Below are 26,385 nucleotides of genomic sequence, written 5' to 3'. Positions count from 1 at the left end.
CAAACGTGTTCTGGAGGGCACATCCCGCCAGAGCAAACGTCTTCTTCCCACCCTGCACCAAAGCTCCATCTCCTCATATCGGGCAGCAGCAGCACATCCCTAGGGACATGCTTAACTGCACCCGTAAGCCATACTTATACAGACGTGGCAGCCAACGCGTTACATGTTGTGGCACAATAAAGGTCACACCCCAGCAGTCAGTCCAGAAAACTCTGCAAGTTATTTCTGCCCCATGGGCCAAGCCCTAGAAGTCTCACTGATGAGCCTGTCTGACTTCATCCACCCGTCTCATGAACAACGCTCGCTGAAAAGGGCCCGCCATTTAAGCTGGAGATTCAGGGAATTCTGTTTGACACAGACAAGCATCGCGTCTCCCACCCTCTTATGGCACGGCTCACAGTTAAAGCTGCCGCATGCGCTCTGGAAGCTGTGCAAAGGTACCCGTTCGCAGCTCACGCTGCCAGGGCCTACACGTGCTCAATGGCGTCCAATACTCCCACGGAGCAGGATGTTACTATACAGGTGCAGAACACTGGCTGCACTGCTCCGTTTATACCCACCTGCCCTTCCCTCCAGTTGATACCCCCTACTCTAAATACTGTCCGTTAAGAACACTGGCCTCACCTCACAGCAATAAGTGCTATAGAGACAACATCCTCGCTTCACCCTGCACCCTGGTTTAAATGGGCTGTACAATTACACTCTGCGCGCAAATTAACCACATTAAGGTAACGAGTTCCGACACAATCCCTATTTGCAGCTCTTGCCAGCCGACAAGACGCCTGTAATTGTACCTGTAACCTCTCTGCCACCCGGGGCCTTCGTGCAGAAGGAATTTTCATGCCATGTGCTGCATGTTCAGACCTTTTCTTTGAAAGCCCTCGTTTCGTATCGGGTCACGTCCATTCTCGATTTAATAACGCAGGCTCTTCTATTGAGGTGAGGCAATTCATTGTAATTAAACATGAGTAGCTGGGCTGAATGGCAACGAGAGGGGAACGCAGCCATCTGAGTCAAAGAGCGAAGGGGAGCGACGCAGGGTTTCCCAGGTGGCTCTAGCTCTGTAATGAAACCGAGCAAAGGGAAACAGACGCTGGATGGTAGGGAAAGCTCCCAGTGATGACAGCTACTCAGTTGGGGCAGTGGTGGGAGCCCTATCAACTGCATCATTTAAAACAAGACGGGCTGAAGCACTAGTCAGCCTATTGTGGGGAAAGCCATTCTATACCGCCCCTCCCGCAAGGCAATGGTTTAGCTCGGACCCACACAAGTGTTGCCACCTTCTCATTTCTACAATCGGCCTATTCCGAGTGCTGCTGCCGTACGTCCAGCCTTGCCTGCTGTTTGTATGACCGCTGCAGGTGACGGATCCTCATCTCTTCTCCTGAGAGGCAACCAAGCTTGAGAGACTCCGCTTCTGGCTAGGAAGACATGCGCTGGGGATTTCAGCAAGCGGCAGAGCCGCCTCGCCGCTTGTGAATCAGGACTCCTGGGTTCTATTCACGGCGCCTGCCACTGATCGGCGTGGCCTGGGGCAAGTCAGAGCACATTTCTGCGTCTCAGTTCCCCCTTCTGTAAAATGTAATAACATTTCCCTCCCCAGAGCGCTGGGAGGGTTACTTAGCTAATGTTCATAAAGTGCTATTATTAATTATTATTATTATTAAGAATAATAACAATAATAATGATCAAGACCCGGAGGCCCAAAGGGCGTTCTGGTTGCCAAATTCCTTTCCCTCTAAATGCATCATTATCTTCATCACGGAGCCCTGGGCTCTCAGAGGAGGCCAGAGTAGGAAAGAACTACCTGTCCACTCCAGCTATGCTCCTCTGTCGGCTCATAAACTAGAAGGGGCAAAGGCTGCCTACAATCTGCCTTCCTAACCACGGCATCAAACCACTCATCTGGGTGTGACTCCTGCTAGATCAGGACCAAAATGGTATTCCCTTCGCCTCAGAACACAACCTTCTTGATAGCTTATTGAAAGCTGCAAAGCCCAAGGAATCCATTTCAGCAGCATCTTCCATACGCTACCACTGCACCACTGTGTACGTACACTGCACACCGTGTACACACACCTTTGCTGCATTCTTTGGCTCCTTCGCATTTTGTTGCTGCCAAGGAAGCGTAATCAAGCCCTTCCCCTGTGCAACCTTCTCCTGATTTCTTGCAACTTTTGTATCCATCAGTGTGGAAGCTGCTATTAAAAAATACAGAACTATCGACTCTACGCTTATTGGGCCACGCAGGCTGGGAGTGGGTGAGGTGTGTGTCACAGGGCAAGCTTCCTTTGGGAATTAGAGAAAGCAAAGGTGGTGGTTAGAGACTTTAGGGAATGTATCAAGTTACTTCAATTTTTATCTTCGGTGCAGACGGGCCCACCCCTTTCCCATTAGGGCAGGCTAACGGCAAAATGCAAACTCCAAACAGTCCAATGCATTCCCAGCCACTTCCCACTAGCTTATTTTATTGAGCACAGCAGGTTTAATCCACATCCATAGAAACTTGTAGCTGAGAACAGGGTGGAGGGAAGCCAGCCAACTAAGGTCCTGAATAGGGACTGATTTAAGGCCAACCAACTAGTTCTGTAACAGAGCCAACGACCCTTGGGGATGGCATAGCCACCCATCTGTTGCTCGTACTCAGTTTCCAGGATTGTAATTATCAGAGGCCACAGCCTTTAATCCTAGCTCAGTATGAAGCTGTAGGGAAAGTATAGCATAAAACAAGAAAAGCTGTCGATTGCATTGATCCATCAGTGGTGTAACCTGCTACTGCTACAGTCAAAGGCTGTTTGGAGGCAGACAGAGAGAAGCTCTGGGGGTTGATGTGGAGGAAAAAAGAGCAAAATATGCAAGTGTTCAGTGCCATACCATTAACAGCATTAGCATGGCTGTATTTTTAAAATGGAACCTTTAATCTGATTGGCTGTTTTGAATCTAACCTAGATCAGTAGTGGTCAAAGGTCATTTTTCCTTGGCCAGTTTGCAATGAACTGGTGGGTCCCAGAGCTTAAAGCACCAACTTTGATGCAGCTAGGAGAAGGTAGTGCATTTTGGGTACCTGCAAATGAGCACTACTCAGCTTCTCAAATACAGACAGATGAATGATCACCCCACTGAGGTATATAGCCACAGGCACAAGTGTTTTGCCCATTTAGGGCTTGCAAACATGGTGTAGCCACGTGGCAGTGACGATGGATATACAGGGTGTACTACACTGCCTATGATCGCTCCCTTCAAGCAACATTAAAATGTTGCGTCATCACCTATACCCGCATTGCGGGACAGTCTTCCATGTGCACCATAACGGCAATCACCACACATACAAATGGGCATTTGACCATACAGTCCCTATGACTGGAAGAGAAATCACAGCAATTGCGCCTGTATTTTTACGCACGTTAATTTTTTTGCACAGGCAACTGCAAATGTGCAAAGTCTAGGTGTCACTAATCCTGGCCTTGGTCACCAAGAGCTTTAACACAGCAGCTGGCAAGAACAAACTGGCTGGGTAAAAACTAATTATGCCTCCTTTCAAACTAGAGCATGCAAACTGTGCAACACATTAACCTGCCATGCCCACCTGACCTCAGGCAATTGGCATGCGCCTGCACCAACTATGCCCACTTGGCCTCAGACATTAGCATCCATCTTTGCTTGGAGATTAAATTGGTGGTTAGAGAGCAACAAGCCCATAAAGCAATCCTGCATAATTGAGTTATTCACCCTCTAGTGTGAAATGCCTGATTAAGTCTTCAACATGCGGCCAGCCCGATATGATTTAGAGCTGTGGAGAATACTGTCTACTTTTCCAGACTCTCCATTCACTCTCCATTTTGATACCTTCACCCACTTTTCACACACACACGCGCACGATGACAAAGAGGAACGCTGAAGTTGATCTCATAACAGCAGTTTTCCTTGAAACCTCAAGTTCTAGTAGAAGGTGACGGATTGACAGCCATGGAAACAGCCTCTATTCTCATCACACCCACCCAACAGGAACAGCACGGGCAACAACAGGGCAAGCTTTCCTTACCCCCATTCCTGTACGGGCCTCATGATCTGCAGGGACAAATTCAAAAGACGAGAGGGGAGTTCGGTCTCCATTGCCCTTGGCCTCGCTGCTAGAGATCAGAAAATGGGGGGAAAGAAGGAGGAAGTTGTGGCGATGGGTGTTGCCTTGTGGGCACCTGTCCACAAGGTATTTGCACTCTGACTCCCAAACTCATTCCAAACAGTCAGGAGTTTGCCACCGTTAGATCTGAATAAGTGAGCTTCATGTCCAACCACATTACCGGTCCCCTGAGCCAGCCAGCCAGCAGGCATTAGAAGAAAATCTACTGACTACTGTAACTATGCTAATTGTCTGCTGCTCTCTGAATGGTTACGTATAATTAACTCTGGGTACGGAGTGCAGGGAACATGGACAATGACAACACTTGTTCAATCTGTGGCCCTATGTATTGTCAGTATCTGTCCGCAGTTTGTGTTCTGAGATCCTTCAAGCCTGAGATTTTGTTAGTTACTGGCCAAGCATTGCAAATTTCCCTGTCAATTCAACAGAATATTTCTTTGCTTCTCTTTCATGGGACTCCAGAACAAACCAGACCTCTATAACCTGACCAATCTTTTGCTATTAACAAGGGTTTCTTCATTCCGTCCCTTGGTCTCATAGAGATTTGTCCTGACAGGCTTTTTCAGCACATTCAACTGCCATTATTGCCAGTAGAGTGGAAGAGAGGAAACTTTCCCTCTCTCGGATCTGTTCTAATCAGGAGATTTGCCACAAACAAGGCAATTTTCTTTTTCTCCCGCCATGGAATTAGCAAAATGAACCTCATTGAAGGAGGCAGATCAAAAGGGAACTTCCTAGCAAAAGGGAAAAAGATTCAATTAAAAATAAAGATACATACACAAACACAAAGCCAAGATGTTGCCTTGCAACCAGAGTAGGTAGATAATATGTCTATTGGGCTTTTATGGATTTATTCTGTGCTGCTCTGCTTAGTCTCGAAGGTTTGGATCTTCAGTTCCTAACTTTGATTTTAAAAACAGTCCCACGTACAGTGGGAAGTTTGCCAGGCACAATCGTTCTTTTAAAGACCGTTTTACCCTGAACAATGAACCAGTCCATGAGGTGGGAGACCCAAGAGTACAGGATTCTATAGTCTGCATATAATGAAAGGAAAAAATGAGGTTTGGGGGCTAATCTAAACCCTCCATGGCAAATGTTTGAAATTCAGCCTACCTACGTCTGTCCTTAATTCACCCGTGTCTGTTCAACAGCTGCAGCTCTCTGTGTTAGGTCTCTGAGAACACAGTGAAGCGAGTTAAGGATAGAATGGACGCCTTAATTCTCAGTGTTGCCCCCACAGTGGATTTAAGGCAGTCACTTTGAGGCTCACAGGCAAATGATTTAAAATCAGAATGCAAGAATTTTTTAAAAGTTGTAAACTAACAGAAGTCTGAATTTAATTAGTCCCCTTCACATACACACCCCTCCAAAAAAATTGGTGAGAACAAGCTTTTGGTTTGCGTTTAAGCATGCCACAGCAGTGTCTGTAACCAAATATTGCAGCATTGGACACAAGAACCAGAAAAATTGAACGTGACTATTTTCATTGACCATGATTAATTCAATGTAAAAAAAAACATATTTTATATATATATATATATCACCCAGCATCAATAGCAAAAAGGAAGTTAGGATTTTAAGAATGTTCAGTTTTAATAATTAAGAAATTTAGAAAAATTTAAAAATCTGGTTTTTGACGTTAGAATGTCCACTTTATGTTTTCCACATCTAAATATACCAGCGTATTCTTGTGTGGTGCCACAGATTAAAGGCACCAGCTTTAAAACTGACCCAGTGAAGCGATTATATTTTTTCTTTAAACAAATCCTTACAGTCTGATTTTTTAAGCAGGCCTTTTTAAAAGAGCTGTGGGTCTAAATGCAACAGCTGCAGAACTGCAATGGAAATAATCACCATACAGTTTAGTGCCTCACTTCCTCGGAAAACTTAATGGCTCAGTCAGATCAGCTCCAAATCCAAGATCAGGAAAGTTGCCATGTAGTCAAGGCCACCCCAACCCTCCTGGTTTCTCCCTTCAATTTTGCTCCAAAATACTCATCATCCATATACGAATTTTAATTGAAACCATAACAAATCAGAGGTAGACCCAGGAATATAACCCAAGAGCGAGCTGCTGCATCTGGTTCTGTATGATCGGACCCCCGGACTCCACTGATGACTAGGCAGTCTTCCAGCCAAACAAATCTAGATTCAGAATCTAGCCCCAGGTGTTCAGACTCCCAGTCACCTGTTCTAATTGCTAGATCACATAGGTGCTTCACTAGGCAATACCTGGCCTAGACATGGCTTAGACATGCTTGGACAGAAGGTACTAAGTAAACATTAGCATAGCACTAGAAGAGAGAACAAAGATAGTATGTAATAGCAGTTGAGGGAAAAACAGGGATCATGTCTACACTAGAAAGTTCTCTCCCTTTGACTATATTTATATAGTTTAAACTGGTACAACCTATCCCCAGTGTGGATACAGTTATGACCTATTCATGTACAGGAAGCAGAATAATTATACCAGCATAAGGTACCCTTATACTGGCATAAGTGCTGTGACACCCTGGCTCCCCAATATTCACCACTGTCATTAGGATATGTTTTGTACAAAGTATGCTTTGTGAGGTATCATTCTAAAAGTCTTGATCTGCTAGACATTAATATCTCATTGGATTGTACGTGCTATTGTCGTATGTGAAGTTTTGAAATTTGGCTAGGTACGTGTTACTGAAACATGTTGTGAGGTTGAAAACACGCACAAGCAGCCTTTCAGGTACAACGGGGGGGATAGCTCAGTGGTTTGAGCATTGGCCTGCTAAACCCCGGGTTATGAGTTCAATCCTTGAGGGGGCCACTTAGGGATCTGGGGCAAAATCAGTACTTGGTCCTGCTAGTGAAGGCAGGGGGCTGGACTCGATGACCTTTCGGGGTCCCTTCCAGCTCTATGAGATAGGTATAACAGTAAAAAAGCCAAACAATGTTAATGGCTTATTGAGGAAATGCAAACAAGCACAAGGATTACCCAGGAACTGTGTACAATAGAAACCTCTCAGAGAGAGCACTACACAATGGGAAATGTTTGACACAGGTCACAGCAAAAGAGCTTTCCAGCAAGTGGGAAGAAGATATAAAAGGGGGACAATGACATCATGATGGTACCTCACTCTCCCCACAACAACACACCTGGAAACTCCTGAGGGGCAAGGACTGAACTGGGGGCAGTGATGGTCCCAGGTTAGAGGGATTTTTAGCCTGTGTCTGAAAACCCGGGCAAGCCGAGGCAGCTTGTGCCTTAAGAATCTGCCCACCGGTTTATCACTCAGGGTGAGAATTTGCTAATTCATATCCTATCTATCCAGTGTGTTAAACTCAATTTGCGGTTTTGTTTATTTACCAAAGCAATCTGCCTTGAGCTGTTTGCTATCACTTAAAATCTATCTTTTGTAGTTAATAAACGGTCTAAAACCAGTGTGTAGAAATCATACTTGGAGCAGAAAGTTGTTGCATATCTTCCTCCTCATCGAGGGAGAGGGCGAATTTCATGAGTTTACGCTGTACAGTTCCCCGTGCAGCGCAAGACGGTATAATTTTGGGTTTGCACTCTGGGGGGTAGGGGGGATTGCCTTAGCGACAGGGAGGTGCCTTAGCTGAGCCTTCCCATGCAGAGATGATCTCAGCATGCGTGTGAGGCTGCAGCTGGGTTTGTCCCTACCTGTGTGTAGGCTGGTGAAAGAGCAGACTTGGAGAGCTTGGCAACTTACCACAGCACCACAGTGTGACAGGCAGCCCAGGCTGGTGGGTCAGGTGGGCTCAGTGGTACCCCAGTTCCAAGTGGGACCGCAGGGGAAACCCATCACAAGTGCATCCACATTAAGGCTTTTACCGGTATAACTATCCAGGTTTTAAACAAACAAAAACAAAGCTCCTCGCCCCTTTCTGTCCCATAATAGTAATACTGGTACAACTTTTAAAAGTAAACCAGGCCCTAGGTGTAGGAACCTTCTGCTCTCCTTCAGGATCTGCATTAGCGATGTAAACAGAAAGCTCATAAGAAAATGCTGTTTTGCAAAGGGTAATATGGTCATGTGTTTTCTTTGCCATAAAATTTTATTGCGGTTCTTAAAGTAATGAAAACACTTCGCAACAGAGAGAAAAGACAGAGCCAAGGACTGAGGGGGAATTGCAGACAGACAGGCTATAAAAGTCTCCAAAGTTTCCACATTTGAATAAGAGACTACAATATTGTTACTTTCCACTGTTTACTGATCATGTAAATATAAAATAGTGGTAGGAAAAATAATAATGAAAAAAAGTTAATGAACTCCATTCAGACACAAAATGAAATGTCATGGGAACATACCAACCCTTCTACCTCCCAGACCTCTGAGCCAGCCAAGTTTGCTGCAAAAAATATTTCAAACTTGATGTGTACTTTGCTACAACAATAATTGCCAGCCAAGGACCAAATTCACGGACCTCATAGTGCTAAGAGTTCCTTTTGTCCAAAGAGTATAATGATCGGTCTAAAAGAAAACAAGGACACACAGAATAAAAATGTATTTCCCATGGAAATGGGATGTATTGTCACCCACCTACTCAGAGTTTAACAGGCTTTGAGAAAAATTACCCATTTTAAAGAGCCAGCACTTTATACACAAGGCCTAATGATATTAGCCTGCAAGAGATCCAGCAACCAGATGTTGTGCAACCTTATGTGATGCTAGCATAATTCTGTTACTGGAGAAAGAAGGAAAATAGTCCCCTTGCTGTATCGCTCCTGTAGCAGGCTTACAGCTCTGTGTTGAGATTAAGGAGAAGTGCTAGCTTTGGGAAGATGGAAACTAAAATATGACTGGAGGATGAGAAAGGGCACATGAGATGAATACGTGAATCTAGCAGACGATCAGTGAGACAGATTCTTCCATTGTGAGGCTGGTGAAAGTAAGTATTAGACAAGGGAGATTTCTCTACCTCGCATTTTGTTAAAGAAAAAAAATAAACAAGCAAGAAGTGTAGGTCTCTTGAGTTAGGCCAGCTTGTAAACATGGAATGACTGTGAGAGTTATCTACTTCAGGTAGAGAGATTCTAAACAAAGCTCCCTACAGAACAGTCATGTACAGTCCTACCTAAACCCCATGTGAGTAATGAGATTCTCCTGCCCAAACCACACCATGCGTTTCAATTGGATAGCTTTATTATTACTTATTTGCCCAGTGGTAACAGCCAAAGCAAAATCCTGATTGGGGCCCTATTGTATTGGGAGCTGTCTGAACACAAAGGAAGACATGGTGTCTGCCCTAAAGGACTTATTGTCTTATTGATTCCAATCGCATTACTCTTCGCTTTCTGTCCTAAATGTACTTCAGCAAGAGCTGTTAAACGTGCAGTGCGTTCCACACCACAGTGGCCTGTGAAGTGCCTCAGAAATGCAAGATCCCATGGAACGGATCCTGACATGTCTGGGATTTTGTAGGACAACCCACCAAAAACTGGAAATCCACATTTAACAACTTCCATGCAAACAACATCCCAAAATGTATTTACAGAGATAAATAGTACCCAATATACTCTTATATTAGCAAACCTCCATTTTCATGAGGGAACAAACAAACAGTGTTTATAATCCAGTCAACCTCTGACCCCTATACTCTGCCCTGTTGTGCAGCTCACGGGCACCTAGGTAGGTCTGTTAAAGGGCTGGAAAGAAGGAGCACTCAGCTCCAATCAGGAAGGCTTTGCTGGATGGACTGAGATATAAAACACCCCTCATCTGTTGGCAGAAATGTTGCTTGTTGACACAAGTATGCACTAATGTGGAGAGAAAAATGAAGAGGCAAATAGACAAGGAAGAAGGGAGGTTATCAAGTAAGATTGCAAAAGAGAGACAGAGTAGAGAGGTGATAAGGGAGGAAGATATAGGATAGTTGCTACATGAACAGGGCTAAATTCTACTCTTGGTTACACTCGTGTGTCAGTAGAGTTAACGTGGATTTTACACCTATGTAACCGGGAGCCAAATCTGACTAATACTCTGCAAAAGACCTGAGAGTAAGATTTGTGTGGCGTAAAAGTGTTCCAAAGATGTGCAGCGGTATTATTATTTTACTATAATAAACAGAAAATAAAAAACAAAGCTTTCACTTGGCCCGGGGTAGTTACTGGGAAATTGGAGGAGAGGATTTGTTTGTGGTTTTTCCTTCTTCTTCTAAAGGTGATAAAGTTCAGCAAAGCAGGAAGGGGGAGGAAAGTATATTTTGCAACAAAGCCTTGAACAATGTTCCTCTAGAGCTGTAGGCACTGAGTTGGAAGGGGAATAAAATCCTCTGAAGCAAGAAATTCTGCAAAGACAGCAGTGTCTCCCAAAGGAAAGGTCAGGCAGGAATTTAAAAGTGTGGGTGGGGGGGTGGGGGGAGTGTCAAGGAAGTGAATTTGCCAGGACAAGCTATAAATATATGTTATTTATCCACATTGAACAAAAAAAGTGCTTGCATAGCTCCCTGAAAGAAGTTTCTTTTCATAAAACCCAAATATCAAAATTCTCATCCACTTTTATCTAGTCCTATGGAAACGTTTTTTATAAGGGTAAGTTTGCTCGCTAATCAAATCTGAGATAAAGCATTTCCTTATCTTTGAGAAAGTTGTAAGTTCACACGGTAACTGTAAAAGGAAACAACAAAAAATAAGCAGAATGCTTCCTTTGTCTTCCCAAAGAGAAATCTTTTATTTTTTTTAAAGCTGATTTTTAAAAAAATTTCACTTGATAGAGAGTTTAGTGTTAGTGTCAGCTGATAGCGCTGGAGACTAAAGTCCTCTGATAATTCAGTAAATTAGCACCAGTGCTGCTTATCCCTCAACTGCCCAGCCAACATACCTCAACCCAGTCCTAGAAAAGCCATCTCGGGGGCAACACAATATTCCCTGCCCCATTTAATCCTTGGCTTCTCTGCAAAGACAGCCAATAAAAGGGCTGATTACTAATAGTATTACAGTAGTGCCCACTATGTGCTAGGCACTTTCCATACACAGAGGAAGATGCAGTCCTGGCCAGGATGAGCTTACAATCTGAGTGCACCAGCAACCTATGAAAGGGGGCAGGTGGGCAAGAGAGTTAAAACATACAGCCCGAGCATTTTTTAAAATCAGTATCAACTACCTCCAAGTGTGCCTACCTAACTATTATTAGTTGGTCAATTTCTTATAGTCATCACACTAAAAGTGGGTCTTGGGGAGGGATATGAAGGAGGACACGGGAGTGGCCTTATAGACTAGTCCAGGGAGGATGTTCCATACACGAGGGGTCATGTAGACAAAAGTGCACAGACCGTTCTGGGAGGTTAATGACAATGAGGGGGGTGTTTTTGCCAATGCAGACTACTAGGAAACGGATGGGAACCCACGAATCAGTTACGTAAAGTCACAAGAGTCATTGCATAGCAATTCTCAATCACTGCGGATCTTGGCTGGTTTCAACCTAGAAGTGACAGGCCACATATCCAGCACCGATTAACAGAGTTGTCGCCCTCCCCACCCACACACACGTTATACCCCTGCCAAAAAAATCCATCTGATTTTAGACTCTCCAGGAAGCAGGCGAACTGTACACAGGCCCAGGAACGAAAAGCTGGGCACCTGGCTGAACAATAACTCTCTGTACTGCCATTGGGATTGGATGCCTGGCTCCTTGCTCCCTGTAGCATGGTTCGAGTATACTGCAGAAGCTACCTGCAGCTACACTTCTCTTCCAGTAGGCGGCGCTCCCTCAATGTTGTGAACAACGCGGTTGAGCTAAATGCCCTGGAAAAGCTCTGGTCCCATCTTCTCACCCTCTGGTTTGCTTTCAGCCATCAATAGAGGGCACAATCTGATCAGTTACAATTGTCCGTCTATGTTCGTGAAGACCTGCAGGAGCCAGCATTGTAAGGGATATCCCATTTCTGTCCCGCCTACCTCAGGGGTGCTGAATACAGACTGGTGGACGATTGTCAATAGACAGCTGGGGCAGCACAAAGCCGGCAGTTCACATTTACCACTGCAATGTGCAGTTTGTGACCGACAGCCAACAAAGATAAGGGCTTTGATTAGTTCTTGATGAATGAACATGATCCTGTTAGAAACACTGTGTCCTAGTTGCTAGAGGAGTGGTGTGCTCAGGTCACCATTGGGACAGATATTGCAACCCATGCACTATCTCTGGGGATCATATTGTATTACGTTTAGGAATGGTTTATGTATCTCTGTGGGCCAGGGATTGTATAGGCAGAGGTGGGAGAGTACCAAAGCCTCTGCCAAGAACTAAACAGAGTGGAAGGCAATTAAGGCAAATCACTCAGGTTGTAAACATCCCCAGAGAGGTACCGCTCCCTGAAGGCTTGCCTACGCAGGTTCAAACTGGATTTTCCAGAGACCAACAGACAACCTAAGGGCTTTTGGCATAAAAAGGCTGACTTTAAACTGACTCAGGGCCTTCTTTCTGACTCAGCAAACAGACAGGACCATCTGTCCAACGGGGGTGGGGGCACCAACTCTGGCAGAAGGGTTTCAAAGACTTTAGCCTACTAGGACTCCATAAGATTGATGGGTGACACCTGTTGAGCTTTTAGCATGCGTGCAGGAACATCGATTGTTTTTTGTATGTCTTCTCTGTAATGCTTTTACCTTACAAATAAATGTATTTTACTTTGTGGAGGCTGGTTGGTAAGTGATGTACACTTCTGTAAGCCCTGGAGAAAGGGCACCCACAGGTGCTGGACCCTGATGGGGAGATCACAATGAGATGTAATGGGACTGCAAGCCTAAACTCCCGGTCTGGAGGGAGAGAGAGATGTCTCTGCCCAAGTGAGGTGACGACTGGGAGCCTGAAACCTTAAGTGGATGTCCTTGCACAAGGCAAGAAGGGGTTCAAAGGTGTGGTTAACCTGAAACTGAGAGAGTTAGCCCGTTTAAGGGAATTTCTGTTCTCTCGTGAGCTAAACCTGTATCTGGGCGATAGCAGACTCCACACAAGCTCTCGGGTGGTTTTAAATATTTGAATATATATTTTTAAAAGTCTTGGTGACAGAAAGTTGACATTTGGTGCAACAATGACCTACAGCAGGTCCCTGCCCAGACAGGAGTGCCCATTTTGCACACGAGTTGTAAATTAACCGGGATTTTCTATTCATCTTATTCTAATAAAGTCTCTTCTTATCACTTGCATTGAGCAGTGGGTCAATCATCCACATGATCACTAGGGTCCCTCTCACACTCTGTCTAATATGTCAGGGCTTATAGAAATATTAGGCACCTTTAGATGTACCAATCTTTTATCATGGGGACTGTCTCCTGGGCTCTCTGATTTCATTCAGAATTACAATCTTCCCTTTTCATTAAAAGACAACTTTGTGCATTTAGTGATCAGGTTACCCAATAACATCGGGCTGAAGAGATCAAGATAAGAAGATGGACACCCTGTTATTTAATAAATGTTATTTGGGCCCTTAGATTTTGATCAAATTAAACAGGGAACCAAATTAACCAATGGCTGAATTAAGTGGAAGATACCTTGCACGGTGGAATGCTTTGTGTACCATTAACATAAATTCCAGCAATCTCATTATAGATGTAAAATATGGCAGCTTATCCATAGACAAACCCATACACACCCCATCACATGCTCACCCGCCTTTATAAAGGGACTGCTGGAAACGTCACTCAAGCACACAGGAAGAGAACAGACTCTTGCAATGCATTTATGATAGCTTCTGAACACAACTTTGTATAATTTTTTCTGGGGACAGATTCTCTAGAGTAATTAATATTTCTGGACCCATCTGAAGGTCACTTTGGTCTATTATGATTTTTAAAAACACAAATAGATATATTCTGGAGGTGAGAGGATATAAGCACATTCTGAAAGCTGTGTAGCCAATTGCTACAATACCCCGAGAGGCAGAGGGGAAGGGGAATTAGACTGGATTATGATATTGCTATTAATATTAATTTATTTTTATTACTGTACTGCCTAGATACATCCTGAAATTTGCAAGACAGCCTTGCAGCCTATAAGCCTGACCCTCAGGACAATGAAAACAATCCTGAATTTATTTTTAGCATCACAAAAAGGCTAAATTGAGTCATCAAGATGTGTTGTGTTGAGACACTATGGTGACTGTGATTTCATGATGTAACGACAGGACAAAAATTTCCTTCCACAACTGGCAGAGAATCAATCCCTGATCTTTCCCCAGGTGAGAGCATAAGCAGTTCCACTATCAGTTATTTGGCAAGAAACGTAATTCAGTCCTATTGAGAATGATGGAAAGGAGGAAATAACCTATCCTTATCATTTATAAACCCAGATGTGAAGGTATCGCTGCTTAGTATGTGCACTAGCTTGGAGCTGATGTGTTTGTTTTTAAAGATAGTGGAAGGAATTCAGTTAAAGTTGCAACATAGTATGGAACTGGTCTCACAAAAGAGCTTTATGTGCTTTACTGTTTACATTTAGTGACATTAAAAAAAAAAAAAAAACCCACCAAGGTCGCACAAGAAATAAATGGCAGGGCTAGGAGAACCCAGGAGTCCGAACTCCCAGTCTCCCACTCTAGCCACCAGCCTTGCACTCTCTCCCTCAGCAAAAACAGGAGACATACTCACCCTTCCCAAGCTGCACAAAACCAAGGATGATGATCAAAGCGAGAGCCAGCAGTTTCGCCGCTGCAAACGCATCCTGGACGCGGGTGGCGGCTTTCACGCTGTAACAATTCACCGCTGTGAGAAACACTAAAGACAGAGATAAGGAGAGACAAATCAGTTTCCATTGCAACGAGTCTTTAGAACACAAAACATACCCTGGGACTTCTCACCGGCCTTTGCTTTCTGTTAAAATTTAGTAAACACAAATTGCTTAAAGAAAAAGAAAGAAAGAAAGAAAGAAAGAAAGAAAAAGAACAGAGCTCACAATTGCATCCATCTTAGGACTCTCTTGCTTTCTAAAGACTTGGTAGAAAATCTCTATATTATTATTAGAGTAGATTATATTAAGTAGTAACCCTATGTTATTTAATGTAGTATAATCCCTCCATATTACCCACAAAGACAGAGATCTCTAGCCCCTGAGAATACTTATCGGACACTGGGTCTACATACTCCCTGGACTATATTATTCCGTATAGTCAAAGGTTTGCCATATTTTAGCTAACACGGGTTAGGGACTAAAAATAAATATTTAAGATAGAATTGTCTTGGGACGAATCCCTCTCCCCCCCCATTTCTTGTCTTCAAGAAGGCAGTCTCTACAGATTACAAAAAGAAGAACAGGAGTACTTGTGGCACCTTAGAGACTAACAAATTTATGCTCTCTGTATGTGTGTATATATATCTCCTCATTATATGTTCCATTCTATATGCATCCGAAGAAGTGGGCTGTAGTCCACGAAAGCTTATGCTCTAATAAATTTGTTAGTCTCTAAGGTGCCACAAGTACTCCTGTTCTTCTTTTTGCGGATACAGACTAACACGGCTGTTACTCTGAAACTCTACAGATTACAACTCTCTGGAGCAGGGACATGCCCCCTTATATGGGTATAGTGACACATCATAAAAATTGTACTAACAGTAAAGTACATGGCTTCAATCTCCTAAACCAACCCCATCACTCCTATGGTCAAGCCAGCTTACATATAATCACCATGGAAATACAGACTCCAGAAGCTATTTCTAGTGCGGATATATTACCTGCATTGCAACGGCACCCAATTGAAATTGAGGACACACTGTGCTAGACACTGTGCAAACCCACCGGAAGAGAAAGTCCTGGCCCCGAGGTGTTTAAAGTCTCAGTAAACAGGACAAATACAGAGTGGGAGGGAAAGGAAAAGCAACTTGTGCAAAGTGACAATGCAGGTCAGAGGCAGAACTGGGACTAGAAATCAGGTCTCCTGACTTCCAGACCAGCACGCTGTCCACTAGATCACACTGCCTCCATATAAAAGCACAAGGCATTTTGCCACCTTTAATGTGAAAGCTGCTCACTAACAAAACCTTTTATTTCCTTTTAAGATAGTAAGTGATCAGAAGAGTATACAGTTTTCACCCCGTGGTCACGCTCCTTGTCCAGCTCCCCTCCCCTGCTGGGGAGATGGGCAAGTAGCACCAGGTGAAACCAGGGTTAATGGTATGCCGTATAGTGGTGAGCAGCCCACAGCCTGTTCTATAGAACTCTCCTCTGTTCGAACCCAAATCTAAGCACATCACCTCTCTCCAATATACAGATACCCTATGCTTGCCCCAGAGCTTGGATCCAATACAGCACCCAGCTCCCCGCTGCTGGCTGCAGGCCTGGATCCAGGCAGTCACTGAGTTGTCTCTGGGGCATCTGATCTTGTTGATGTTTTTCTTGAGCCGTGATTTTGCACACGGGTTAGTTCTGATCTTCTCGCATGTGGGCTACAATGTATATTTTTAGTCTTCAGAAGCCAGATGAGTTTTCTAAAAGACAACAGAGGAGAAAGGCAGCCAAGTGGGGTGGTATATGTTCCAGGATGGGTCATACTAGACCCCAGGCTACTGTACATTCCAATGCATGGCTGTCACCGGTTTACTTTTTGCAACAGGCATCTGCCTACAAATCACAAAACAACCCCCATCCCCTATCAAACTACTGTCAGCACAACCCGGACTCAACAGGATCCTCGGCCAAATGCAGCAACACTTCCCCAAGATATGTAGTATACAGGTCATTTATTCACGTCCCAGTTACACCTTTCGTGCTATGGGCAGGACTGGTGTGATTTTGAAGGCAGGGGGCAGAAGAGAGTGAGAATGGGCTACAGATTCACAGACACCAGCTTCCCCGGCAGTCTGATCAGAAAGAAAAAGAGAGACAACAAACAGGAGTGGCTGTCGGCACCATGTGACAGTCCTGGCCCGGACTGAACTCATTGGTTTCCCCTGTGGAAAGGAGGAGAGGGGCAGCGTGGTATCAAGCATGCTTAGCTGACTGGGCTGGAAGGAGTTAACGTGTCTGTGCACAGATAGGGTGGACAGCGCAGAGCCCTGCAGTCACACCACCAAGGAGAATTATTATATTCTGCTATCCACAGGCAGGGATGAGAGGGTCACATTTGTATCTCTTTCCACTTTGTTCCGATGGAATCAAGGCAACACAGCCGACCACACACAAAGCCTTCCCCAAGCGTCTGGGAGGGCTAAGGGCGTCCTGCCCCTCCAACTCAACATCTTCCCGATCAGCTCCTCTCCTTCCACCCACCCACCGATGGGGTGCAGCAACGGGTTCCGTTTCAGAGGCGGGGAGAGTTGATTTGCAGATGGGAAACCCCCCAGCCAGTTTTCCACAGAGCTTTTAAAGAAAGATGTGATTATTCTCTTAAGTAAGTATTCCGCCCACTTCCCCCCAAGCTAGTCAGTGACCCCTCTCAGCTCCCTGCACTCAGCCCGGCCAGAGAAGTCCACAGGAGCTGGAGTCCAAGAGCACTGAGAGGCAAGGTCCTACCCAGCACTACCAGCAGCTGAACTGCTTTGTCACTGTATCACAGTAGTGCCTAGGCACCCCAAGGAGGGAGCTGGGCCCCAATGTGCGAATATCAACATTGCAGATATTAAGAAAAGATGAACCCTTCTCCAAACAGCTGCTTTGTGCAGTGCTGCGAAGAGCCTTACTGAACCTTCTATCCATAATAGGTCAGAGTTTACAGTCCAGGTAGAGCAGACGTAGCCTGGGTGTGATGCTGGCATGCGTTGGAGGGGATTTTCCATTTTCAAATATTGGTGGAGGGTTCGTTTCCTTTTCTTTTTTTTCTTTTTTTTTTTTTTTTTGGGGGGGGGGGAGAAATAGGGGCTGAGATCCTGAATAGTATAGTCACCCATGGACTTCCAGCCTGAACACTGAAGTGATTCAAAAGCTGGTTTTTCTCGTCTGGCCATTTGAAACAGCCACCCCAGGGAGAGCTGTGCAGAAAGTTTAGGAAACGTGTGGAAACTGCTGAGATTGCACAAATTGCTGGACACATTTGTGCAGGCAGTGACAGACTGTGAAATGGGGCATGCCATCCAGAATCTGAATGCTGAACACCTGACCCTCAGGATTGATGCACCCCAAACCGGCAGAATCACATGAGTGAAACCGCCAAACTGTAGTTAATATTCCATATGCCAGCTAGTAGTAATTTCCCTCCACCTATGGACTTACAGCCAAAGGCCTCCAACATTTAAGTAAACCTCACAACCGCCCTATAAGGCAATAAAAGAGAGGAAAAGCTGATAGCAAACTGAAAAAAACCCTTCTCTCCACCCCACCCCCAGCAATTAATCTAAGTGGGGTGGAGGAGGAAGGGGAAAACACACACACACACACACACACACACACTTAATATTTTTGCTTTTAAATGTTCTAATTTGTTAGTTCCTGACTTGCATTTGATGGGGTCTAAATATCGGATAAAGCTGTTGCCTTACTCTTCCTGCGAATATCATGTTCAGACGATATACCCAGTGGAAGGCAAGTTCAGGGAGTTACATGACTACCATGCTTCCAGAGCTGAGAATATCACCTGTGGTGCTGGGTGAACGTAGATGTGCTTGCCTCTGCCCGCCCAGTGCCGGACTAAGGTTTCCTGTACATCTGAGGGTGCAGGGACACACTATGCATGTGTGGATTTGATATAAATGGTTAGTGTTGTTCTTAGTGTTTGAATGAATCATCACAGTGAGTGGATTTCCTGGTGACGCAGCACACCCGAGCAAGACGGAACCACGATTGCATCATTCATTCAAACAGCATGAAAAGCTCACTGTAGCACACAGCATGGCAAGGACACCGGTTGTTCTAATGCCCAAACTCTGCCGCCCAAGGACTGCAACAGAGGCGTGGCAGGAGCTTGAAGGCTGAACCAAATTTGTATAAAACAGCAGTTCACACCCACCACTGTGCAACTTTCTACCAAGGGGCGTGGTGGATTCACTATCACTGGCCATTTTAAATCAAGACTGGATGTGCTTCTAAAAGCGCTGCTCTAGGAATTATTCTGGGGCAGCTCTCTGGCCTGTGTTATGCAGGAGGTCAGACTAGATTATCACAGTGGTCCCTCCTGGCCTGAGAACCTACAAAAGACAACAGGTCCTAAAATGAAATGCTCGTTGTTGCAACTCTCTTGACAATTAGAGAGGTTTCTTTTAAAACTCCTGTTTCTGGAGTCATGTGAAATTGTGAGGATTTCAGCTTTCATTTAAACAAAGAATTCTGGCCCTCATGGTTGTAGAGAAAAGCATGAAAGTGTGACCCAATGTAGTCTAGAGGCTCAAAACTGAAAGAACCCAAAATGTTTGTAAATGTATAGATCATAATTTTTAAGCCAATCTGGCAGTTTTGGGGGGATGCAACTCATGAGTTTGAATGTTGGGGGTTTATGACACAAACACTCCATCCTGACCCTGAGCTGCTCTGTGCAGGACCTAAAGTCTCCCCACGTGGTTCCTTTCAGTGTGGATGTAGTTCTGCACTGCATGCTACACGGGCTGTGCTTTGGCTGACCTGCTTTAATGTATAGGAGAGAACATAGGATTGGGAACTGACGGTGCTGTAGCAAACTGAAAAAAACCCTTCTCTCCACCCCACCCTCAGCAATTAAAATCCATAGAACATGGCTCCTTTGCTACATATAGTTCAAGGGAGATAGGACATATCTCCGTGCCCCATTCCAACGCGACCAAGTGGTCTGACTTTGAGGTTATGCAGTAGGAAAAGCAGCAGGCAGCACTATCAAAGCTCAGCAGGAGAACGCCTCAGAGATAGAGCTCCTATCAGTGTGTAACAAGTGAACACCCAGCATCTACAGCAAAGTATTTTCTTAGAAGGGGCATTGTTAAGTTAGCTGTTCTATAAAATAGCTCCCTGCCTGGGTAGGCAAGGCAACCTTAGGGTATGTCTACACTAGGGGAAAAGGTGTGTTTAAACATGATCATTAACACACAATAGCTTCCACCTTTTAAAACCCAGGGTTGTGAGTTCAATCCTTGAGGGGGCCACTAAGGGATCTGAGGCAAAAATTGGTCCTGCTAGTGAAGGCAGGAGGCTGGACTCTATGACCTTTCGGGGTCCCTTCCAGCTCTATGAGATAGGTATATCTCCTTATTATTATATTATTAAACACAACTGGGTAGTGAATTCTGGGGAGAACCTAGCAAATGTGTTAAAATACAACAACTAACACTGTTTACATGTGGATTTGAAAACATGAGCTAACACTTTTAAGAACACCCTTTCTCCCCTAGTGTAGACGGGGCCTTGGAGTGTTAACATCCATTTACTCTTCATTTAGCCATTTCGTTTCCTTTGCGACACTCCCTTCGGCCTACACGCTAAACGCTGGTCTCCTTCTGCACCTCTGGTTCCACCCTAACCAGCAAGGTTGTGCTAGAGGCAGTGGAAGGGGCTGCCTAAAAACCCTTCACCTGGTTTTAAATGTAAAATGTTGTGGAAGTATTTGTATTCATCCCATTTTTTAAATTCAACTTAAGCACCACCCTGTGATATTGGACATTAATAGAGAAATGACTTGCATCAGTTCACAGGGCTGAGAAATCCTACATTCGACACCAGCCTCACACGTTTTATGGGCTGGGGCAAGTCATGACTTCTTTATGCCTCCGTTTCCCCATCTGTGAAAGAGGAGTAACACTTGCCTACCACACAGGGATGCTGCAAAGTTAATGTATGTAAAGTGCTTTCAATGTTAGAAGTGCTATTCAAAGCACTAAGTAATATTGTCTCATCTACTAGAGAGATGGATACATCAGAGACCTCAGGCCGATGTGTCCACGTTGCTAGTTCTAACCCCGTAGCACAAGCCCTGCAAGTTAGTTGAACTGGGGGCTCTGAGACTCACTACTGTGGTGTTTTTTCTGCAGTACAGACATGCTACTAGAGAGAAGAGGACCTGGGGAAGTTTCACTGAGGCTTGAGGACAAATTTCAGTGATGTTCCATTGCTTAAGAGATCTCACGTGGAAAGGGACAGGATTCTTTAATGCCTAAAGGGTTATTCCTTGGAGCTGAGACACTATGCATTAGAAGCAGGGTTTGAGTGGAAGACATTTACCTAGGGAAACTTCCATTCCCTTTAGCCCCTTCAGCAAGTCTTAAGCTAATCACTCTCTCTGAAGCTAGGGGAATGGTGGTTGCCCCTCCATTAAACAGAGTCCTAGCTGGCCACTGCTTTAATCTGAACGGGTGCAAAGCAGATGTCATCATTCTGAGAAGGGAAATTTCAGGCCATGTTGAACATACACAGTGAGCTGATCAGTCATATCTCTCTGCAAGAGCTTTACACAACTGGGGTAACAAGAAGCTGCACTGATGTCAAGAGAGGAGACAAAGCAAATCTGAAAACATTTTATTGTAAAATCCCAAGAGGATGGTCTGCTCCCAAGGATCCATGTGCCTCTTCAGCCCTTAACATGAGGTTCCTGCATAGTCCCTTCAAGAGATTTTAAGGGCAGCAGATTCCACAAAGAAGTGGAGAGCAAGAGCCCAAGGAGAGACAGGGCGATCTTGTGATTAAGGCATTAGATTCAGAGTTGGGGGCTATGGGTTACATTGCCAGTTCTGCTCATCTCCTGGCATGAACTTGGGCAAGTCACTTAATCTGTGCCTCAGTTAGCGAGCTGTACAATGGGGATAATACCTTCTTACCTCACATGAGGGACTGAGGACAAATTCATTCATGTCTGCAATACCACAGTATGGGGCCCACAAGCACTAAGAGCTGACCCCACTGAGAACTATTTTTTATTAACAAATTCCTTTAAACAGATTCCAAAGGTTTTGTTTGTTTGTTTTTTAAAAACAGGATCACCGGCTGACAGCACCATGAATAAATCCCTCCAAAAAGGGCATAAAGAGTATTACCATGCTCAGCCAGCACAGGAGAGCCCACGTGTACACATGCTCTGGATGTTTGTAGAGCAGAGAATCTGGCCGTTTAACCTGAAGAGGTATGGCTCTGCCCAAAGCAAACATGACATAAAACTTACACTGCAATTGCATCAGAAACACCATGACTCAAACGCACGGCAGCTACAGTGCCACACATCATCTTGGAAGTGCACGGGAGTGGAGGAGTCACACCCAAGAAAATTCAGAGTTAATTCCAGGGAAGTAGGGATCTGGGCTAGAGACCAGATATCCAGAGCAGTAAGGACCACCCCAAGGGAACAGCATTAGAGAGAGAAAGAAAAAAAAAACCCCACTAACAAGCAAGCAGCAAACCAAGAGCCCTCTTTGGCTGTTATACTAGCCCTGTTCATAAGAAAAGGGGTGGGGAGGGGGGAAATCAGATCTGATTACGTGCAATGCAGAGAACAGATGCTGTAAGGGAATGGGGTTTGCTAAATATGTGCACATGAAGTATAGAGCACTAATATCCACCTTTCATGTCAGGAAATCAACGCTATTTACACGTGAATGAAATCTCCAAACCCTGGGCCAGTATGTAAATATTGTAACTGCATGTAAAATAGATGTCACATAGTTACACAGTGAGTCAATGGGAGAGCTGAGAGCGGGAGAAGAAAGCCCTGATTCTCACCGGCCTGCTCTGACTAGTACAGTTTGCGGAAACTAGACACTGGGTGCATCACTCACTGCTGAACTCAGGAGATAACGACTTTATGTGACAGAGATGCATTTGTTTTACTATATGCGTATCCCAGTATGGAGCTATAGGAAGGAAGCCTTCCCCCCACCCCACCCCCCAAATCAACTACTTCTTTCCTCCTCACACTTCATTAGCTGTACGAGTCTCAGTTTTTGGACTGCGGTGATTACCGAGATGCCCTGCATTTACACTGCTCAAAAGACGTAAACTGAATGAATCCTGCCCTTCCACGAGAGGTAGCCAAATATCCCCATTTTAGAGCTACTGAAAGTAACATCCTGGCCCGGTCCCCTCACCCGTCCAGGACCACGGGAGCAAGATGTACACATCTGTCAGGTCAGGCAGGGGTACCATACTGTCTCCTTGGGGAGGAAAGGACCAAATTTGGGTTTATGTGGGAGTGAATCTCGGGCAAATCACGGCCTCTCTACCTTAGCTCCCTCATCTGGAACACCACACAGAGGTGTTGCAAGGCTGCACGTTTGAAATGTGCTTTAAGTGCTGAGCGTTAATTGGAAAGCCACACGTGGTCATTCTCATCAGGTGCCTATATCCATCCTTTGCTACAATTGCTCCTGGAGCAGTTCCAACCTGTTTAGACACAGCCCCATCCTACAGTGTAGGCTGTTCCTCCTGTTACTGAAGTGCTGATTGAGGCCAAAGCCGCTTTACTGGAAGGGATGATGCACCCAACGTTCCAAAATATGTAGGAGAGAAGACGAGCTGAACTCACCGACCACCAGGCGATGAAGAACGAAGCAGACAACAGGACACGGCCCGAGAATGAAATGGGACCTGACACTTAAAAGAGAGAACTCAGCCTGGAAAGTGCCATGTTGTAAGCCAGAAGGAAAACAAATGCTACATGGAAAGGGAGGTTACGTTACTCCACTCCATTTGGGACAAACAGGGGAGCACTTTACCCTGTTAAACACAGAGCATGCAGTGGTTTAAACCACAGAGCACTCAGTTGCAGAACCACTCGCTGAAGTTAGAACAACCTACTGTCCTCTGCAGGGTTCATCTCAGGCCTAGGCACATAGCGAGCTACCACATGAAGTTTATTCCCTGTGGCGACATGATGCATCACCTCGCTGAGCCCTCTCGTAGACACAAGAGCAGCTATCTCTGACCTCAGATACTAATAGTGTGGCTATACAGTAATGTAACCCCTGCTAGTCTCCAATGTCTGTTTCTGGTAGCACCTCCAGCACTGCACAACCAAATTGTTTGTAGGGTCTAACACTAAGCTGCTAGTGGTAGGAGCATGACAAGGGGTTGGTGTAAGAGGAGACAAGACTAGCGATGAAAGACAGTGGGGAAAAATGGGGAGAACAGGAGTTGAAGGACAGGGGTAACCCCAATATGAGATTACTCAAGTGAGGGCTAGCACACAGCAAGGTGATAGACTTTCTTGGCAGGAGGGTGCTCTTGGGAGCTTGGAGGGCCGGGAGCACACCCAACCTCCAGCCCCGTACCCCTCTGTCGGGACGGTAAAGGTACATGTTCCTGACCTTAAGCTGGGAATCTTCAGCTTTCCAACCACAGCTGGGTCTAGGCCCTTAAGGAGCTATAGTAGGGAAACCCAGGCCCTCCCTTTCCTGTGTCCCAGCCCAGGGATCTGGGAGTTCTCAGAGGTGGAAGTGGGTGGCGAAGGCACTGCCTGTGGGCCTCATCTGCCCTGTAGACCCCTCAGGCTCAACCATCTGTCTAGCTTCCTGGAGAAGGATACCTCTCTGCTGCAGCCTGTCCTCTACACTTTGCCTGGGCTTCCAAACTTTTTAACCCACTCCTCCAGTCAGAGCACGCTGGAGGTACCTGGACCCAGTACTGTCTTCTAACCCCTTCAGGCCCAGTATACCCCGTCAGAGTGGGTCGTAAGAAGGAATGTGAATAAAGAAAGAGCAGAGTTCTGCAAGTTAGCTCAGGATAGGAAAGTAGAAGACATACCTATGCTGTACCAGGTGACTGAAGGATAACTAATGTAATGCTGATTTTTTAAAAAGGCTCCAGAGATGATCTTGGCAGTTATAGTGGGGGTAAGCCTAACTTCAGTACCAAGCAAACTGGCTGAAACTACAGCAAAGAACAGATTTATCAGACACAGATGAACACAATGTTTGGAAGAGTCAACATAGCTTTTGTAAAGAGAAATCATGCCTCACCAATCTATTAGAATTCATTGAGGGTATCAACAAACATGTGGACAAGGACGATACAGTCAATGCAGTGTACTTGGACTTTCAGAAAGCCTTTGATAAGGTCCCACACCAAAGACTCTTAAGCAAACTACGCAGTAATGGGATAGGAGGGAAGGTCCTCTTATGGATCGGTAACTGATAAAAAGATAGGGGACAAAGGGTAGGAATGGTCAGTTTTCACAATGGAAAGAGGTAAATAGAGCGGTCCCCCAAGGATCTATAGTAGGACCTGTGCTGCCAACATATTCACAAGTCATCTGGAAACAGTGAGGTGGCAAAGTTTACAGATGATAAAAAAATACTCAAGAGTGTTAAGTCCAGAGCTGACTGTGAAGAATTACATAACTAGACGACTGGATAACAAAATGTCCAGATGAGATGCAAAGTAATGCCCATTGGAAAAAATAATCCCAGCTACACATACAAAATGATGGGTTCTAAATTAGCTAACAATATTAGGAACCATTAGAATAGATAATAGAATATATCATAATGCCACTATATAAATCCATGGTATGCTCACATCTTGAATACCATGTGTAGTTCTGGTCATCTCATCTCAAAAAAAAAGATGTGTTAGAATTGGAAAAGGTAAGAGAAGGGCAACAAAAATAATTAGGGGTATGGAACAGCTTGAGGGCAAGGAGAGATTAAAAAGATTAGGACTGTTCATCTTAGAACAGAGATAAATAAGAAGCAATATATGACGTGCAGAAAGTGAATAGGGAAACATTATTTATCCCTTCACATTACACAAGAACCAGGAGTTACCCAATAAAATTAATAGGCAGCAGGTTTATAACAAACAAAAGGAAGTACTTCTTCACACAATGCACAGTCAACTGAACTGGTTGCCAGATGATGTTATGAAGGCCAAAAGTATATGTGGATTCAAAAAAGAATTAGATAAGTTCATGCAGGATAGGTCCATCAATGGCTATTAGCCGGGATGCTCAGGAATGGAACCTCACGGTCTGGTGGTCCCTGAACTCCTGGTTGTCAGAAGCTGGGATTGGAGAGACAAGGTGAGTGAGGTAATATCTTTTATCAGAGTGACTGGACGGGATGATGGGGATGGATCACTCGATAATTTCCCTGTTCTGTTCATTCCCTCTGAAGCACCTGGCACTGGCAGCTGTCAGAAGACAGGATTCTGGGCTAGATGGACCATTGGTCTGATCCAATGTGTCCATTCTTATGTAAGAGAGTTGGCAATGAGTGTCCTCTTACCCTTCTTTAGGCAGAGAAATTCAGTCTCTGGGGCAGGCAAGTCAGCACCTTTGCCCAGAACTCACGCAGATAGAGATAGAGACCTCCCACTTTCCCAGTCAGGAACAAAGACTCTTGCTTAGTCACAGATGAGAAAGTGTGCCTTCAGCAAAGCGAAGTCTTGCAGGGGGAGGTAGTAGATGTGATAGGAGGGTTGAATCCCTGGAGTTAG

At 45.0% G+C, this 26,385-nt stretch overlaps 1 protein-coding gene across 1 annotated transcript in view; it reads right to left on the bottom strand.

Moving 5' to 3' along the window:
* The window catches only part of SLC7A5 (solute carrier family 7 member 5), a 63,023-nt gene that overhangs the window by 24,067 nt on the left and 12,571 nt on the right, over positions 1-26,385 (bottom strand). The window contains exon 2 of the mRNA XM_034788362.1: positions 14,727-14,852. Coding sequence (XP_034644253.1) covers positions 14,727-14,852 — 126 coding nt within the window. The remainder of the gene's footprint in view (positions 1-14,726; positions 14,853-26,385) is intronic.

Source organism: Trachemys scripta, chromosome 13 (assembly GCF_013100865.1).
Source record: "Trachemys scripta elegans isolate TJP31775 chromosome 13, CAS_Tse_1.0, whole genome shotgun sequence".
Taxonomy (NCBI): domain Eukaryota; kingdom Metazoa; phylum Chordata; order Testudines; family Emydidae; genus Trachemys; species Trachemys scripta.
This window is presented reverse-complemented; position numbering and strand designations above follow the sequence as displayed.